The following is an 18290-nucleotide window of genomic DNA, read 5'->3' as shown; positions in this document are numbered from 1 at the left end:
TCTTAATTTTCCTGTGAGTTGCCCATTAGAAAAATCCCATCAGAAAAAAATAATTCTGTCGGCACATGACAGGAGGCAATTTTATTTTCTTTGTCATTTTATCCTTGACGAGATTTCGGTAGGTTGACAGAATTATTTTTTCTAACTTTCACATGAAAATTTAGGTTTCCAGAAGTGCCGTCAACTTTCACGTGGGACCCCCCTACCCACCCCACCGCCGAGCTTCCTTAAAAAGGCCAAAAATAAAATTCCAGGACAGCAACTTGATGATGTGGACATGCTCATTTAGCGAGTAAACAAAAATTTCGTTGCATGTACGTGCACTCAGCAGCAGAACCGAAGACAAAAATCGGCGAAACGACGATCGACGACGACCCCTGTTGCATCCAGAGCTAGCTAGCTAGCAAAGCTTTGATAAATATTGACTGTCCACGTTCCTGATAATGCGCTTCCCCAGAAAGCTTGAGCCGCCATGGCCTTGATCAAGAAGGTACCAAAGACCTTTCTCCTCAGCCTCGCCTACCTGCTATGTGTTGCTACCCTCTCCCATGCCACCTCGCTTAGCTTCAGCTACAACTTCTCCACTCCTGGCGCCCTCACCAGCCCCGACCTCAAGTACATGTCCAACGCCACAGCCGCCGGCGATCGGGTTGACCTGACGAAGAACAGGAACTGGAGCACGGGGCGGCTGGCGTACGGGCGCCCGGTGCAGCTCTGGGACGACACCGGCAAGGTTGCCAGCTTCACCTCCAACTTCACCTTCGTCATAAAGTCGCTCGACCGCAGCGCTCAGGCAACTCATCCGATCCAAAGAATTTCTGGAGCTTCTGTTAGGAGCCCACACACCTGACGTGCTGTGCTTGCTGCACGCAGGGCGACGGCATGGCGTTCTTCGTCGGGACGTACCCCCCGGACCTCCCGCCGGATTCCGGCGGCGGCCTCCTCGGGCTCGTCAGCAGCCCCTTCAACCCGGACAACACCGACTCGCCGGCGGCGACCGTCGCCGTGGAGTTCGACGCGTTCAGGAACGAGTGGGACCCCAAGAACACCTGGTGCCACGTCGGGGTGGACGTCAACAACATCTCGTCGGTGGCGTACGCGGCGCTGCCGGACGGGTGCTTCAACGGGGCCATGTCGGCGTGGGTCAGGTACGATGCCAACGCGAGCAGGCTCTCCGTGACCCTCCGGTTCGACGACCAGCCGGGGCTGGGCTGAATGATGGAATTGATCTCCACCAGTTGGCCGTTGGGCCAACTGGTCCCTTGACCTCACGCCCTGATCGGGGGCCCAGCCCAAGACGAGGCTGGTGGGCCCCGTCGCACAACGCAATAAATAGTAGGTGGGGGCCAAGGCTCAAGACACGAGGTTCACTGGAGCCGCCACACCTCACTGAGAAACCCTAACCGATCAAGGGAGCGTTGCCAGCGACGGGATGCTCCACTGCTGCCACCACTGCACCACGACGCCGGTGCCTCTGCACAAGGACGTCGCCGTCCACGACCTCTTCTCCAACTCCGGCGCCATCTCGTCAACCTCTACGGCGGCGCCACGGATCGTGGCAAAGAGGGGTTTCACCCACAAAAGTGAGTTTCTCCAGTTCGATCTACATCCTAGTCGATCCTGATATCCTATCAATGGCATCAGAGCCAATCTAGATTGTAGATTGGGATTGGGAAAGATCCGGACTCGGATCGAAAGAAACAGAAAGACCTTGATTTTGGATCGAGGAACACATCAAAGAAAAGACCACTGATCTCGGATCGGGAAAGTTAAAAGGAAACGATTTCGAATGAACTCAAAGAACAGAGAGAATTGAAAAGCACAAAGAAATCGCCAAATCCTAACCACAGAGAACAAAAGAAAGGTGGTGGCGCTCACCTGGATGTCGCCGGCCACTGCCTCCGCGAGGGCTCGCGCCCCGGCGAGAGACACAGCGGCGACGCAGACGCCTTTCCACTGGCTGCCACGGGCGGCCACCGCCACCGCTGCTCCGCACGGTTTGGCGCTGAGAAAGAAGGGGATAGAATCAAAGAGAAAGAATGAATACATCGATCTTGGATCGAAAACGACGACAAACCCTAACCCTAGAGCAAAGGGCGGCGGGTACTCACCGTCCGCCGCCAACACCGCCGGCCACCGCCGCGCGGAAAAGTCCTGCGCCGCCGCTCACCGGGGCGCGGCCCAGAGGGGCTCCGCCGCTCGCCATCCAGGACGCCGGAGGTACGAGCGCGCGCGGGCTCGGGGCACCGCCGCCAAGCCACTCGACGGCGGCGCGCTCCCGCTTGGGCGGAGCGCGTGCGCCGGCGAGGGGGTCGATGGCGGCGCCAGCCACGCCTCCGCGGTCGCCATGGCCGTCGTCTCCGTGGCCGCCGCTGTTTTGCGTGGAGAGAGAAAGGGGAGAGTGAAAATGTTCTAGGGTTTTCGGGGGGGGCGGGCGCTGGCCGGGTTTTGATCCCGCGAGGGAAGCGGCCGGCCGTCGGATCAGATCCGACGGCCAGGAGCGGTCGCCACCGGTCGGGCCACATTCGGCCCAAGAGTGAGCCGAGCGCGGGCCGATTTTCCGGCCCAGGCCCACGCTGCGGCCTGGGCGCGGGGGAGGCGCGCGCCGAGCGGGCCGCGGGCCAGTTTTTGCTTTTGGGCCGCCTCCACAGTGGTGATTTTCAATATTTTTTTTTCAGAAGCATTTTCATAGTATTTTGAATGAATTACTTTATAGTTTGATCTCTATTCAATTTTTGCACCAACTGTATATTGTTTAGAGATAAAAGTTCACAGTATTGCTTCTTAAAATAGAATTTTCTACATGTTTCCGCTGCAAAGTTTAAATAGTTGCTCTTTACTTTAATTCGAACCAACGGGACAATTAAATTTTAAGAGCATGGTTAAAGAGTTAAATTGTTTAGAGAGAAAATGAGTACAAAGTACAATTAAAGAGTACAAAGTATTGTGACTATAAAGAAAAGATTTTCCGCTGCTACAATGATGCTATCTTTCAATTAAGTTGGAACCAACGAGAAGATTTAATTGGAAGAATAGTCGAAAAGTCTTAAATGATTTGTCTGTGGGTAAAAGACAGAAAAACTTCCGCTGTTTAAAATAAAAGTTGAGTTTTGGCATTATTCTGCCATTTGAAGTCTCGAAGTTGAGCATTACTGGAATCACAAAGATATTTCTCATGGAAGAGAAGTTTAAAGTTAATTATGATATTGTTATTTTCTGACCAACGTTGATGATAACATTATTATAATTTTTTCATGAATCATACCTTGAAGTTTAAGGTTTCTGGTAAATGTTGCATCAAAGTGACCATTTCAGAGAATAGCTAATGAACTGTTCTCAAACTAGAGAAATGTATTTTCTAGTTTGCGCTGCAATAAAGTTGATTATTCTCTAATTAAATTCGAACCAACGGGAGAATTTAATTTTGAGGACCAGATATATGGTTTTAAAGTTTAGTGAGTTTTCCATACATTAATTCTTTTCTGCCCAACGGTGATACAGAATTAATGTAAAAGATTATTCTATTTCTGCCCAACGGTGATATAGAATAGAACTTAAAGTATTGATTATTGACTTTTGAGACAAAGAGTTCTATGTTGTCCTTGAAGGACGAAAGACAATGAACTGGGTACTTGTGACTCAGAAAGAAACAAGGTCATTACATAAGAGAATATATTGTCTGTAAAGAACGGCTTGACAGGAAAAGGACTCAGGATATGTATCCAAGAAGATTAGATAAAGCAATAAGAGTTCATTTTGAGAAATGTCTCTTATGTACTCTCTATCAAGAAGAATTCATTTTGAGTTCATTCAAAGTTGTGATAAGTCAATACATGTTTATTTTTACCAACGTCGGATTAAGCATGTGTGTCATGGAATATTCAGATTTATTTCTGAATTTGATATGAACCGATCCTGACATTTTTGTCTGGAAAAAGTATGAAATAATACCCGCATGACGGGGTAAAGTTGGCATAATACTAATCCTGTATGGTGGGAGAAAGTTGTGATGACCCATGTACTGGTTTATCCCACACTGGGAGAAAAGTTTGGAGTAGCTTTGCTATTCTAGAATTGATCCGGCACTTCTATTGTGTCACAGTGATTAAGCACTTAATGAGTTTAAGAAGAATGAAAAGTTACATACGAACCTCATGATAAGAGTGATATGCGAGCATGACTTGCAAAAGGTCTTAAAGTGAAACGAGGAAAAAGAACTGTCATATGAAATAAAAGACTCTGTTGAGTTCTTAAAGTGAAATGAGTAAATAGTACTCCCATACGGATTAAGAATCACTTTGCTCTGCATGACGTAATCATGTGGATGAAGTAAGTAATTAAAGTTTCCTCATTCACAAAAGTTGTGAACAGTTTTCGAAATTGTGGCAGAAAAGTTCAAGCCACATTTCGAGGGGGAGAAATATGAGACAGTCAAGAAAGATACTCCCTTGTAATGTGTATTGAAAGCAAGAGATGATCTATTAAAGAATGAATGTGACCGTCAGGGGGAGTACAACGGTCACAATACTAATACCCCTATGTAAAGAAATGGCTAAATTCCAGTATTTATGCTGGACGACCCTCAAAGATAGTAAGATGGTGCTTACAGAGCATATATAAAGTTTTTTAACAGATAGAACCCAAATAAAGAGATTTACTGATATGCCATATTTACAAAAGATGGTAAAATCTGGGGGAGCATGGTATGTAGATACCTAAGACTTGAAGAGAAGCAGGAATGCATGCCCACTTTGATGATTCAAGAACAAAAGTTTCTCATGCCTACTGATGTTGCATACAACACCTGTTGTTAGCTGTCAAAGAAAATGAATAATATAAAGAAGGATCATGTTCTGTTGCCATTTGGCAAAAGGATTAACATCAACCCTATACAAAGTAAAGAAAAGAAATGGAGGTTGATTCCACCTCATTTGAAGAAGTCATGAGAATTCTATGGGTTAAGTCCATGGAAAAGAAAAATAATTCCTAAAAGAGTCACCACAGTAGGTTGTAATGGACCTACAAAGAGAAATGTGACTCTAGAGGGAAATGGTGAAAGATATAACGCAAGGCTTGTGACAAAAGTTTCACATAAAGAGAAGAAATATTTACATGACACTAGTTGACGTTTTGTCATGGAAAGAAAGAATATATGAGATACTACAAGAAGAAACCCCATTTAAAGCCTTGAGATGGTGGTATCTAAAGTTCATAGAAATAGTAAGAAAATTTGGGTTTAAAAAGATTGAGGAGGACAATAGTTTTTAAGGAAAGTTTTAAAGAAAGTTAAAGAATGGGAAATTTTATTTCCACAACTTAAAGATAACACCCTACCCGCTAGTGGTGGTGTTAATATGCTATTTTAGATAAAGAATTCTTGTCCTCAAGTTTTTGATCTCGGTGGTTGGTTTTCGTTCTAAGAATTGAAACTCATTGAGATAAAAAGAAAGGGGTATTATGGTTACAACAAAGGCATACTTAGAAAAGATTCTAAAGAGATGTAGTATGCATATGAGTAAATCTACGCCTGTTCCTATCGTCAAGGGTAATGGTTTTGGGAACCTTAATGTTCCAAGAATCAATGTGAAATGGAAATAGTTCCAAATGCTTCAGCTGCTGAAAGTTTTATAAGCGTGCAAGAAAAGAATTTACCCTGACATTTTTTTTTGTGTATCCGGGTTATTTTGGCAAAAGTTCAATCCAGATATAGATCACTGGAATGAAATTGAGAATATCGGCCTCATGCTGAGAAAGAAATAACTAGTGCTCTCAAAGGGTTGTGAGTACAAAAGTAGAGCTTGTGAAATATATAGCGAAATCCACAATTGTCGCTAATTTTCACACTTGGAGTTTTTGTGTGGAAAATCTCCAAAATAAAACAATTAACATCAATGTGATGCAAAGACATTGTATAGCATGATACGAGGCCGAGGGACAGGCAAAATGGTTAAGGGAACATGTACCCGGAATTTGATAATGGTTGACAACAGCGATAACCATTTAAGTAGTTTGCTCCTATGACAACGAGTCAAGTGTGGTGCCAAACACATTGACACAAAGTTATACGTTGTAAAGGAGAAAGTCCGGAATTATGTTGAAATGCATTGAGTAAAAGAATAACAGACATGTGTTTGTGGATCCACTTATTAAAGGCTTGCCGCCCAGTGTGTACAGAAAACACACAGTCGACATGGGTTTATGGTATAGCCTATACTTTCCGGACAATAAAGGGCCCCAAAGTTAAAGTATCTATTTCAGAACAGAGATATGTATTGTAGCCGTTGAGTCTATCGGCAACCGACCGTGATGATGAAACTGCTCTATGCATTAATTTGTGATGAAATATGAAAAGAAGTAAAAGATGTAAAGATGAAAGTATAAGAGGAGATCAAGGGGGAGAATGATGGAATTGATCTCCACCAGTTGGCCGTTGGGCCAACTGGTCCTTTGACCTCACGCCCTGATCGGGGGCCCAGCCCAAGACGAGGCTGGTGGGCCCCGTCGCACAACGCAATAAATAGTAGGTGGGGGCCAAGGCTCAAGACACGAGGTTCACTGGAGCCGCCACACCTCACTGAGAAACCCTAACCGATCAAGGGAGCGTTGCCAGCGACGGGATGCTCCACTGCCGCCACCACTGCACCACGACGCCGGTGCCTCTGCACAAGGACGTCGCCGTCCACGACCTCTTCTCCAACTCCGGCGCCATCTCGTCAACCTCTACGGCGGCGCCACGGATCGTGGCAAAGAGGGGTTTCACCCACAAAAGTGAGTTTCTCCAGTTCGATCTACATCCTAGTCGATCCTGATATCCTATCATGGGCATCTACAACGTCAGTGCCCCCGTCGACCTCAGGGCGGAAGGGCTGCCGCGGCAAGCGGGGGTGGGGTTCTCGGCGGCCACCGGGGATCGCTTCGAGAGCCATCAGATCCTTTCTTGGTCGTTCGGGTCCACTCTCACCAACGTTGCCGTCATCAACAAGACCGGCAAGTGGCTTCCCTTTCCTTACTTGTATTCCTTCTTGTTTCTCTTTATTAGTGATGATGATTTATGGTTGATCATAATTTGTATCTTAAGCGCTGCATGATTTATGGTTGATTTATTAGTGATGATGAATAAAATTCATCGATAAAGCTTGGAACTTTATTCATCATTGTTGAGTTGTGTCCTGTCACTATGCATGTGTTCTTGCATGCAAAATCACTCTATGAGAATCCTGTATGCTCATCAGCAGCAGCAAATTATGCACATCGTTTTTACAAGCCTCTGCAATAGTTTTCGTGGTTTTCCAAAAAAAAAAAGTTTTCGTGGTTACTATGTAGTTGTGTCGCTCCTAGTATTTACACCATACATATGTTACTAATTGAACTTATCTTCGGATGACTTACAGCATCAAAGAGTACAAAGACAACAAACATAGGCCTAATTGCCGGGTTGGCATCCGCTGGGATCGTCGTACTGCTCATCATAGCGGCGTGTCTCTGCTGCTACCGCGAGTACCAGAAAAGAAAGGGCGCCAAACAAAGGCAAGCGTCACCACGAGACATGGACGATGAGTTCAACAAGGGGACAGGGACAGGGCCTCGGAGGTTCACCTACAGACAACTATGGCGGGCGACACGGCGATTCTCCGACGACGCCAAGCTCGGGGAGGGCGGCTTTGGTTCAGTCTACCGTGGGTTCCTGCCGGATCTGGGGCTCCATGTGGCCATCAAGAGGGTCTCCAAGACGTCCAAGCAGGGGAGGAGGGAGTACATCTCTGAGGTGACCATCATCAGCCGCCTCAGGCACCGCAACCTTGTGCAGCTCGTCGGGTGGTGCCAGTGTGCCACGAGGGCGACGACCTCCTGCTCGTCTACGAGCTCATGACCAACGGCAGCCTGGACACGCATCTCTACAGCACAAGAAACGTCCTAACGTGGCCAATCAGGTACCAACATGGTCGATCACATGATGAACTACTGCACTAGACTCTTTGATTTGATTGCCAGCTTATAAATTTCCACGATCGCTTCCTCTTAATGAAAAATGGCGGGGCCGTCATACCCCACCGGTTGAGCTTATCCTATAAATTTGCAAGAAGAAAATGGAGACACTCTCTTCACTTTCAATTTTGGACGCGGCGTCAGGTACAACATCATTCTCGGCATGGGCTCGGCTCTCCTGTACCTTCACCAGGAGTGGGAGCAGTGCGTGGTGCACCGGGACATCAAGCCCAGCAACGTGATGCTCGACTCGTCGTTCAACGCGAAGCTGGGTGACTTTGGCCTCGCACGCCTCGTCAGCCACGCCCGCGACGCGCACACCACGATGGTGGCCGGCACCAGGGGCTACATCGACCCCGAGTGTGCCGTGACCTGCCGGGCCACCACCAGGTCCGACGTCTACAGCTTCGGCATCCTCCTCCTCGAGATCGCCTGCGGCCGGAAGCCCGTCGTCCCCGAGGAGGACGAGAGCAAGGTGCTGCTCGTGCGGTGGGTCTGGGAGCTGTACGGGAGAGGCCAGCTCCTCGACGCGGCGGACGTGCGGCTGCTTGACGGCGGCGAGGCCGGCGCGATGGAGCTGGAGCTGGAGCGCACGCTGGTCGTGGGGCTCTGGTGCGTGCACCCGGACTCCGCGTCCCGGCCGTCCATCCGCCAGGCCATGAACGTGCTCCAGTTCGAGGCGCCGCTGCCGGAGCTCCCGCCTGAGATGCCTGTGGCGACGTACGGGCCGCCTGTGCCTGCTGGCGGGGGTTTCCAGCCGACCAGCACCACGTCCACGTCCGGGACCGGGAGTACGAGCAGCAGAGGGCACTCGTCGGCTAGTGCACGGGCGGAGCCATGTTGATGCATGGGTATTCCTAGGAATATCCAATTTTTTTTCCAAACAAGTATATATCAAAGTAGTATGTACATATGTATAGCTTTTGTGGTCTAAATTTTCTGCTTTCTAAGTTAGAAATCAGCTCGACACGACAGCCACACGCACATTGGACCTCTCCTATCTCACCTAATGCCAGTCCAACCACCGATTTTCTCTCTGGCCCTCTTGATCAGATCGGTTGACGCGCCATGCACGACTAGCGGCAGAAGCTTAGTGCAGCATGACGGCGTAGAAACCTCCGCAACATGCCACAACCATCTCCGACCTACAGAAGGGGGCCTTCAAGTAGTGACGCTCTGACATCATGTAGAGACGTGGATCGATTCAAATTTATATCCACAATACAAACGCTCTGACATCATGTAGAGACGTGGATCGATTCAAATTTATATCCACAATACAAACGCAGATGCTCACAAACGCGCCTCGTTATCGAGGGACACGTCGCCTACCACTTAAAGAATAATGCCGGTTAAATTCTGAAATAAATCTAGAAAAATACGAGCACCAGTACGTGCCGAGTCGAGAACTCGAATTGTGGTGGGCAAGTTTCACCACCAGGAACTTTACCAGCTCAGCTGCTATAACAATTGATTTCACCAAGCCAGGGATCTATCTTGGACAGTAGAGAGCAGCAATTTAGATATTCTTTGTAGTTTGAATACTAAAATATTAGCGTATATGCTTAGACTTTTGACTATAATTTGGTGATGAACACAGGTCGGGGGGGGGGGGGGGGGGGGGGCAAGAAGGGCGGCCGCCCCGGCCCGCCGAAATCCAGGGGCCCCTAGGTGATTAGTTGGTACTATATGTATATAGGTATAACTACATTATTAGATATGTAAGAGCTAAGATAATAATTTAGCCAGATGAGGAGTCTAAATTGTTGCCATGTCATCTTAAGTCAATCTAATAGCTAGCCTATATAATAGTTGGACGTATAGGTGAACTACACTAGTAATATTTGATTCATCTTTCTTCTATGTAGAAATCTTTTTCATTATCATAGCGGAAGTTTATTGTAGTCCATTTTAGAGGTGGCTTTTGCAGTCCACTTTTCTTCTCTCCCCTTCCTTCCCCTCCAACTTAGTACAAATATGATGTGGCATTTCATAAAGCTAGTCCACATCACCTCAAAATACTTGCTCTAAATGAAACAACCCATCGCATGAGGTTCTTTGCGACTGGCGACACCCCGCGACTCCGTGCGCTGCGTTATGCTATCTCTTTATTCTCCGTGCAGCCACATTGGAGATTACACAATCCACATCCACACGGTCACACTGGAGGCTCCACAAGTCTAGTGCTCCGTACAAGAACAATGTTGTCGTCACTACGATTTCATAACTGTATTATGCCTGGCTTATGCATGACTAATATGTATAAATTTTTTTACATGAATATATTTTTGATACATGTAATTTATTGATATATATATATAATAATAATAATAATAATAATAATAATAATAATAATAATAATAATAATAATAATAATAATAATATCAGTAGTCTTTAGAGGGCTCCAACTCCAATCTCTCCACCCGAGCCCCCAAATCATCAGGACCGGCCCTAGATGTACAATTCTGATTTGCATATTGAAAGTGAAACGGGTGCTCGTAGCCTAAGAGGGGGAGGGGTCAATTAGTCAACTTAAACCTTAACCTAAGGCTCCAACTAGTTTGCTTAATATTTAAACTAAAACATATTATCTAAATGTGCAACTACGGTTCAACTAGTGTGAAACCCTCATCGCAAAACAAGTTTTGCAACCTATAGCCAATTCTATCAAGAAATTACTCTATGAAAGTAAAGCCACACAAAGATTGTTAGAATGAAATGCGGAAGCTTAAAGGATGGATGAGAGAAAGCAAACTCTTTGACACGAGGATTTATCTCGTGATTCGATTAGCCACAAAGGCACACCTACATGCACGTTGTTGAAGCACTCACAAAGAGTATTGCTTCACGGAAATCAAGTCTATTCCGTGAACACAATTACGGTCACCTTGATCCCGCTTTCCACTAAGGAGCTTCACCAAGAAGGGTGGGGGTCTCCACGTCCCCCGCACAAAGATGTTGTCGCCGCTCCACACCGAGCCGGAGGGTCGAAGACGTTGCCGGCGAGCCACCAAGACTCCAAGGGGCCGGCACACCGAGTAGAAGAGGTGGTTCTCTCCTAGAACCAAGGCACAAGGCACACAACCTTGCTCACTCACTCAAGAGCTAATCTAGCACTAACACTCATAAAGCATGTGCTAAACTTAAGGATGTGATCAATTTGCTCTTTGGATGGTTTAGAGATGTTCTTCAATGTGTATGAGGTGTCTCTGGTCTCCAGCAACTCCAAAATGGCCGGGGTGAGACGCTTAAATAGCCCACCAAGTCGAACTAGCCATTTGGAGCCGTTACACCTTTTTCTGCGTAGGCGTCGGATCATCCGACGGGGGGAGGGGGGGTCGGATCATCCGATCACTAATAGCTAACTACCTGTTGGATTTTTCTGACAAGTTCTGTAGCTAAAATAAGGTACCGTCGGATGATTCGAAGAAACTGTCAGACTATTCGGTGCTAAAAAAAACTTTCTGAAGCCAAAAACAAGCTCTTTGAACAATACTCCGGTGCATTAGCCCGACACTTTTTCTACATGCGTCGGATCATCCGGTCACTCACAGAAATCAGCTTCATGGTGCTTCATATTTTGATAATTACTTTCAGCTCCGAACTCCGATTTCGATGATCATGTACTCTTTGGAAAGCTTATAAAATTCACTAAAAGGATATCCAGGAGTCCATCTCATTAGATCAAGTTTTGAGAATCGGAATATCCGGTGACCGTCGGATCATCCGGTCACTCATAGAAATCAGCTTCATGGTACTTCATATTTTGATAATTACTCTCAGCTCCGAACTCCGATTTAGATGATCTTGTGCTCGTTGGAAAATTTATAAAATTATATACAAGAATATCCAGGAGTCCATCTCATTAGATCAAGTTTTGAGCATTGGAATATCCGGTGACCGTCGGATCATCCGGTCACTTCACAGAAATCAGCTTCATCATGTTTTGATCACAACTTTTTGCTCCGAATTCCGATTTTGATGATCTTGGACTCTATGGAAATCTTATGAAATTTTCTAGAAGAATATCTAGAAGTACATATCATTAGATCAAGGTTTGGGCACCAATTCAATGCACCAGTTTAACTGGTGCAACTATTTTATGTGAAACTCAACCAATTCAGTATTTATTTGAGTTCTTTTTTTGATCCTTATTTTGCTAGGGCTTTGTATTCATCCTTGGGACCTAATATAATTCACTTGATAAACTTTGTTAGTCCCATGATCATGTTGTCAATAGATCACCAAAATCACTCGAAATGGCCTAAATGGGGCCATGTTCGTTACACACATATCAGCATTAGACTTGATTAGACAGGTTCTCTGGCTCCTAATTGCATGATCGGAGAATGTTCCTAAATATGGAGTAGAATAGAAAAGCCTCATATTATGAGTTATCAATATTATTAACTTTTTTATATTTTGGATTGGGAATATGAAACTCTAAAATCCTGGCTTCGCCGCTAGGCTAGTGACCAGACGGCGAACACGTCCACGTGGTCGGGGATGAGTGTTATTCAAAGTTTCAAACAGAGGGAATGCTCTTTGTAGCCTAGTATCAGTTAAGGATTCTAGCGTAACTCATCTCACACAAAACTATCAATTCAAGGCTTTGTCCATTGATCAGTTGTGGCTGAGTGTAGCTATTATTCTAGATGGATGTTCAACTTAACAGTCTCCATCGAAACACTGGTATATAAAAGAATTGTAGTTCTGAGATATTTTCGCATTGTACCCTAGAGTTTGGTGGGGATTGTTAGATATAATGTGTATTTGGCCCATTAATATTTAATAAATCTAATAAAACTCTATGGTCCAATATTGCACATTAAATAGTTTAATACCATACGGGATATTAACTGAAATTAAATGAGGCGAGGCAAGGTGAGGCATGCAGCGGGCGGTCGTGGCCTGGTTAGGCATGAAGTGGCGCTGGGCTTGATTACGGGAGTTACCAAAATTAGTGGCAATCAAAGGATTGATTACAGGAGTTTCTTGTCTTCTCCACTCCCATCCTTTCCCGTAGCGTGATCAGAGGCTCGTTGCCTTCCGTCTCCCGCAGCACGACTCCTCGCTTTCCTCCCTTCTTTGATTTAAGCCGATGAGGGCTCCTTCAGTTAAAATCTCTTGCAATCACCACAATCCAGCAGCACTCTGAGTTCTTCCCGTTCCATCTCCTATGCGCACACCAGATGGAAGAGTAGGCCTCCGGAACGTCTCCGTCCACTGGGTTCACCTGCTCGTGTGAGGACGGCAATCACGTTTTTGGGGAGTGCAATGCGGCACGACTACTCGTCTCGCATGACTTGACGGGATCTTCACAGCGACTTTTCTGCACTGCACCAAGCGGGACGACTACATCGACCAAGCACCATGTCGCTTTCGGGTGCTTCCGGCTCTGCCACTGGGTATGCCGATTTAATTCTGAAAATTGCTAATTTTGTGTCTAGTGTCTACAACATGTTCAACGTCAAGCACATATATGATATCATGCTATTCTTGCTTGCGTCAATTTTATGGAATAAATTAAACATAAATTTGCCTAATTTTCTAACAATGAGCAGCGCCCGGGGAACACTTCTCTTGCCGTTTTCAACACGAGTGAAACGAGAGGGAGCGCACGTCAATCCAACAGCGGAAGCTTCGGCATGACCGGGCAATCTCAATCAATAAGCTGCCCGTCCAAGCTCTTGCTGTTACATCGTTGGATAGGTATAATACTGGGAACTAACACAATTAGGTTGTGGCCAATACCAGGGGCCGAGCCAACCATCCAAGCCACTGGTGTCAGCTTCACGGGAGACTAGTGTCATGTCCATGGATAAACAATATGGAACAGTGTCTCTCACTGATTTCACATCAAGTCGTAAGTGTCAGCTGACACCGACGAACACGCCTAGCTCCACCCCTTGCCACTTCTGCAAAGGCAGAGATCCAACATGCAAAGCGTTAGGCCTGCCTACTCTTGGAGATGCTTAATTTCCTACTCAACTCTGCCACCACGGTACCAGTGACCATCAAAGAAACTATTTGATTCTTCCTCGAATCCGTTCTTCAATTTGTCCCCTTGATTTTGCCTCCATATGATTTCAATTAATCAAATTGGTTTTAGGATTTTCTTCGTAATGGCAGAGGTGAGCAATTTTAGATATAGATTTACAAATTACTTTAGTTATTTTATAATGGTAGAGGTGGGTAAATTCTTTTAGGAAAAAATAATAAATCCAATAGTTATGATGATTAGAGTCTACGGGGGATTGATGTGAAAAGGGTATGTAGCCTGGTGGTTACAGGAATCTCAGTAGCACCTTAGTTTTTGGGTTCGACTTTCTGTGGGAGCAGATTTTCTTGGCTTTAACGGTATTGTGCTTTTGGTGGTAGGCGACGTTCCAGTCGACAGCGAGACACCTGTGATGACTTCATTGGTAGGCGACATTTCCCGTCGACAGCGAGGCGCTTGTGGTGACTTCGTCAATCTCGAGAATTTGCCGGTTAAGTCTCCGAAGATGCTCATAGGGGTATGATTTGTGTACGCGTATTATCATATGGCTGAGTGTGCGTGCGTTGTGAGTGTCTGAGTAATCTCAAAAAAGAGTGTTCGTATATATTTTTCTCTAACGCGTTTCGGGAGGCTCCAATTTATAATAGCAAGATGTGAAAAGTATTATTGTCCAAATACTTATCAAGAGCCTTACCCTTACCTTCCATTATTTTGTTATATATGCACTCTTTGCCAGCTCGAATACCAATTCATCATTTAGATAAAATCTGACTCTGTTACAAGAACTTAACGCGAACTCTTTGTTTATGTCTTTTTCCTCCAAAATTCGTACAATAACAATCAGACCGGTGATTTTCCTTCACTTTTCCTCCAAATTTTAGGTAATTATTAATTACATTTGACGTGGACAGTTTATTAATGTTCTTGCAGGATTTTTTAAAAATCTACGGTATTACGGTAACATTAATAAAATAAACATGGATTGGGATTTTTTTTACCACATTGAAGCTTAAACATTTGATTATGCTATTGGTTGGCTGCGTGGTTGTGTATGCAGTATGTGGCAGTTTACTCCCCTTTCTCTCTCTTTGGTATAGGTTAGACCCGATCATCCATCGGGTTGGATTGGTCGGGTTAAAAGAAATCATCAGATCGGATTTTTTAGCCTGAGCCTAGCCCGGCATGTGGCCGGGTCAGATAAAATCTATTTTTTCATATATATAATTTTCAGATTGGGTTGGGTTTTTTCAGAGTTTGGGACAAAAAATTCGATCCGAACCCGGTCCATACATTTGTTGGGACGGGTTTTTTTTAGGCGGGTCAAGTTGGGTTGGTGGATGATCAAGTCTAGTATTGGTACCATTCTCTTCATGTACCAATCTGTCTACCCTTCTACATATTTCCATAAAAAAATGAAATCGTCATGTCCATTTTATTGGGTCAACCAATTGTTAAGACAAACCACATGTAACACTTGTATGCTGGCCTCCGCAAGTCATGCCGGTAATGGTCTGGTTTGCAACTGGTTTTACTGGTTTGGGCTTCATCTAGTTGGTCCTCGGTCCGGTGGGAATGGGCTAGCATTAGAAAATAGTTTGGTTTAGTTTGGTTCGAAGGTAAAAGCAGTTTTGACCAGTTTGAATTGGGTTTGAATGGTTCTGTTACAAATTTCTTTAAACCACACGCTGGTCATTGGCTATCGCATCTAAAGGCTTGTGCGATCGTGTAAACGTCCTCCTAAGGGCTCGTCGCCAACACGGCTCTGTTCATGGATTCGCCGGCGGCGGTGCCAGATGCTAGACGTACGTGGCTCGCGACACGGCGCTACGTACGATTCGTCGTCACGGGCACGCCATCCTCAAGAAGTGATAACTGAACTGTGCATCAGCAGCTGGATTGTGTACATGCGTGCGTCTTTGCCTATGCATGCTAGTAGGGCTGTAGCCTTGCTCACTGCAACGGATAGGACTGGTAAAAACCATTTGAGAAGGTGGTTTGGTGTGGATTAATAAGGTTACAGTTTTGGCTTGGTTCGGTTTCTGCGTCAAGCGAAATGGATTGGCGTGGTTCCATGGATAGACAACTGTTTATTTGGGTTGGGGTGGTTTCGGTTCAATTTCTGAACCATTAGCTGGTTGCCGCAAGGAACATCGCGTTCAACCGCCACGGATTTGTGGTCGAATCCTCGTGAGAGGCTAGCTAGCTGGATGCCTCAGTTAGCCACCCCAATGCTGATTTTACCTTCGCCCGTGACCTTCTCTTTCCCGCGGACGATTTTTTCAATGGTGCTCTCATGTGGTGGGGCCCACCACCCACTACCCACCTCTTTATTACTGTCCCTCTGGATCCCGCAGCGCCCCCCACGCCCCTTTCTCCTTTCTCCCGCAGCCCACACGCCCCTTTCTCCTTCCTCTGTTCCCCATCAGATCCATCCCCGTGCACCTTCCCCCTTCTCCTTCCTCTGGCACCCACGGCGCGATGGCGGCGGCCGAGGGGAGCTCCGCCCGAGGCGCGACGGCGGCTGCCGCGGGGAGCTCCGCCTGTAGCGCGGCGGCGGGCGTAGCATTTTTTTTCTTCCTTTTTTCTTTTTATTTTGTGGATGCAAAGTTTTTGTAAAGAAAATTGTCAAATTAAAAAAATACCTAAGTTCTTTTGCTTTTTTGGATGTATTTTTTTTACCTTGAGTTTTTTTTTGTTTTGGATGCAAAAGTATTTTACCTAAACTTTTTTGTTCTGGACGCAAAATTTACCTCTTCAATTTTCCTCAATTTGTTTATAATTTTTTTCTCGTCAAAATTTTCTGCCTCTCTTTTTTAAACTTTTTTCTTGAATTTTTTTACTAAAATAAAAAAAATGAATGGTCGAAAAATCGACCATAGGAAACTTCTTCCTACGGTCGACCGTAAACTAGATCCCGTTGGCCGCGCGATGTGGCTTACAGCAGCACTTCGAGTGCGCGACTCGCATGTGTCGTGTGTAAGGATTGGAATGGATCGGATTCGCATGGAATCGGATTCGGATAGCACTTTTTACCATATTTTAAATCGAATACGGATACGGATTTGGATATTCTCAGATACGAATACAAAACGAATGCCTCAGATTTGGATTCGAATTCGGATATTGACTTGATATATGAGCTAACATTTAGCTATTTTTTTATTAGTAGTTTTAGATTATAAAATCATTATACATGTACAAACTAATGTATAATAATATAATAAAGATATCTAGTTAAAAATAATTTATTTATCATTAATTACATAAAAATTTTAGAACTAAAAATATATTGCAATAAACATATAAATAATTTTATTATATGTAAATAAAAATATAGAAGTAATTTTGAGATAAAATAAGAATATTTAAAATTAAATTTAATCTTTTATATTATATCTTTATTATAAAAATTAATAATATTGGTGGTAAGAAATAAATATGATTTTAAATAGTTTTGAATGAAAACGATACAGATAGTGTCGGATACGAATCTAAAATCGGATAGAGAAAATCAATGAAAATCAGATTCGGATGTATCCACTTTACTACCACATTAAATTCGAATACAGATACAGATATCTATATTGATGTTTAAATAGATACGGATATCAGATAGTTCGGATATCTGCTATCTGTTTCCCATCCTTAGTCGTGTGTCACACTGTCTGATTGACTTGGTCGCGGGCTCGGTCCAACCGAACTGCTGCTGTCTACAGAGCGTCGTAGCAGCTATATATCGGACGGCCGGAAACTGAGCGACGTAGCAGGGCCGGTGCCGGAAGCGGCGTGCGCCGCGTGCAATTCAGTTCAGTCTCAGGCTATCCGTTTGGTAAAGACCGTTTGGTAAAGTGCCCGTAGAGGCAGAGCAGACGGGCAGCGCTACGACGCGCGGGGGAGTGGAGGGAGTGAAGGCCGGCCATGGCCATGCATGCGCGTCGCCGCATGACCGGACGGACGGTGCGGCCACGCCCACGGTAATCTGGGAGCCGCATTCAAGAGGGCAGAGGCTTCACAGATCGGCGGCACTACGCTGCTAGTGTCGGTTTACTAGTACTACGATACACACCCTTCACGCCTTCACTGTGGTCGGCAGCAAGGCGAAGCAGGGGCTGCACCCCTAACATTTGGTTGCAGTGATAAGCTGCGGCAGTGCTCTCCTCTGTCCTCTTCCTGCGTGCGGCGCGGCGCTTCGTTACGTTTTCCTTTTTTACAACGAAGGGGAAGGTGTAAACGGAGGGCTGTAAGTAGGCCAGCGTAGTGCCGTGATTAGTGTGATGCACGCTGCAGGTATCAACAACGGACT

At 45.4% G+C, this 18290-nt stretch overlaps 1 protein-coding gene and 1 pseudogene across 1 annotated transcript; both read left to right on the top strand.

The window, feature by feature from the left end:
• The first annotated feature begins 442 nt into the window (after positions 1-442).
• On the top strand, positions 443-856 carry LOC120664878 (bark leucoagglutinin-like). The gene has a single exon (XM_039944251.1). It carries the CDS (start codon positions 473-475, stop codon positions 848-850), a length of 378 nt encoding a protein of 125 aa, XP_039800185.1. The 5' UTR covers positions 443-472; the 3' UTR covers positions 851-856.
• LOC120664879 lies at positions 856-8921 on the top strand (annotated as a pseudogene).
• Positions 8922-18290: the final 9369 nt, after the last annotated feature.

This window comes from Panicum virgatum, chromosome 3N (genome assembly GCF_016808335.1).
Source record: "Panicum virgatum strain AP13 chromosome 3N, P.virgatum_v5, whole genome shotgun sequence".
Lineage (NCBI taxonomy): Eukaryota > Viridiplantae > Streptophyta > Magnoliopsida > Poales > Poaceae > Panicum > Panicum virgatum.
The sequence above is the reverse complement of the archived record's forward strand: the minus strand, read 5'-3'. Positions and strand labels throughout refer to the sequence as shown.

What these genes read in the sequence shown, in the direction of transcription:
- LOC120664878 (XM_039944251.1), top strand. Translation starts at nt 473, where the DNA reads ATGGCCTTGATCAAGAAGGTACCAAAGACCTTTCTCCTCAGCCTCGCC.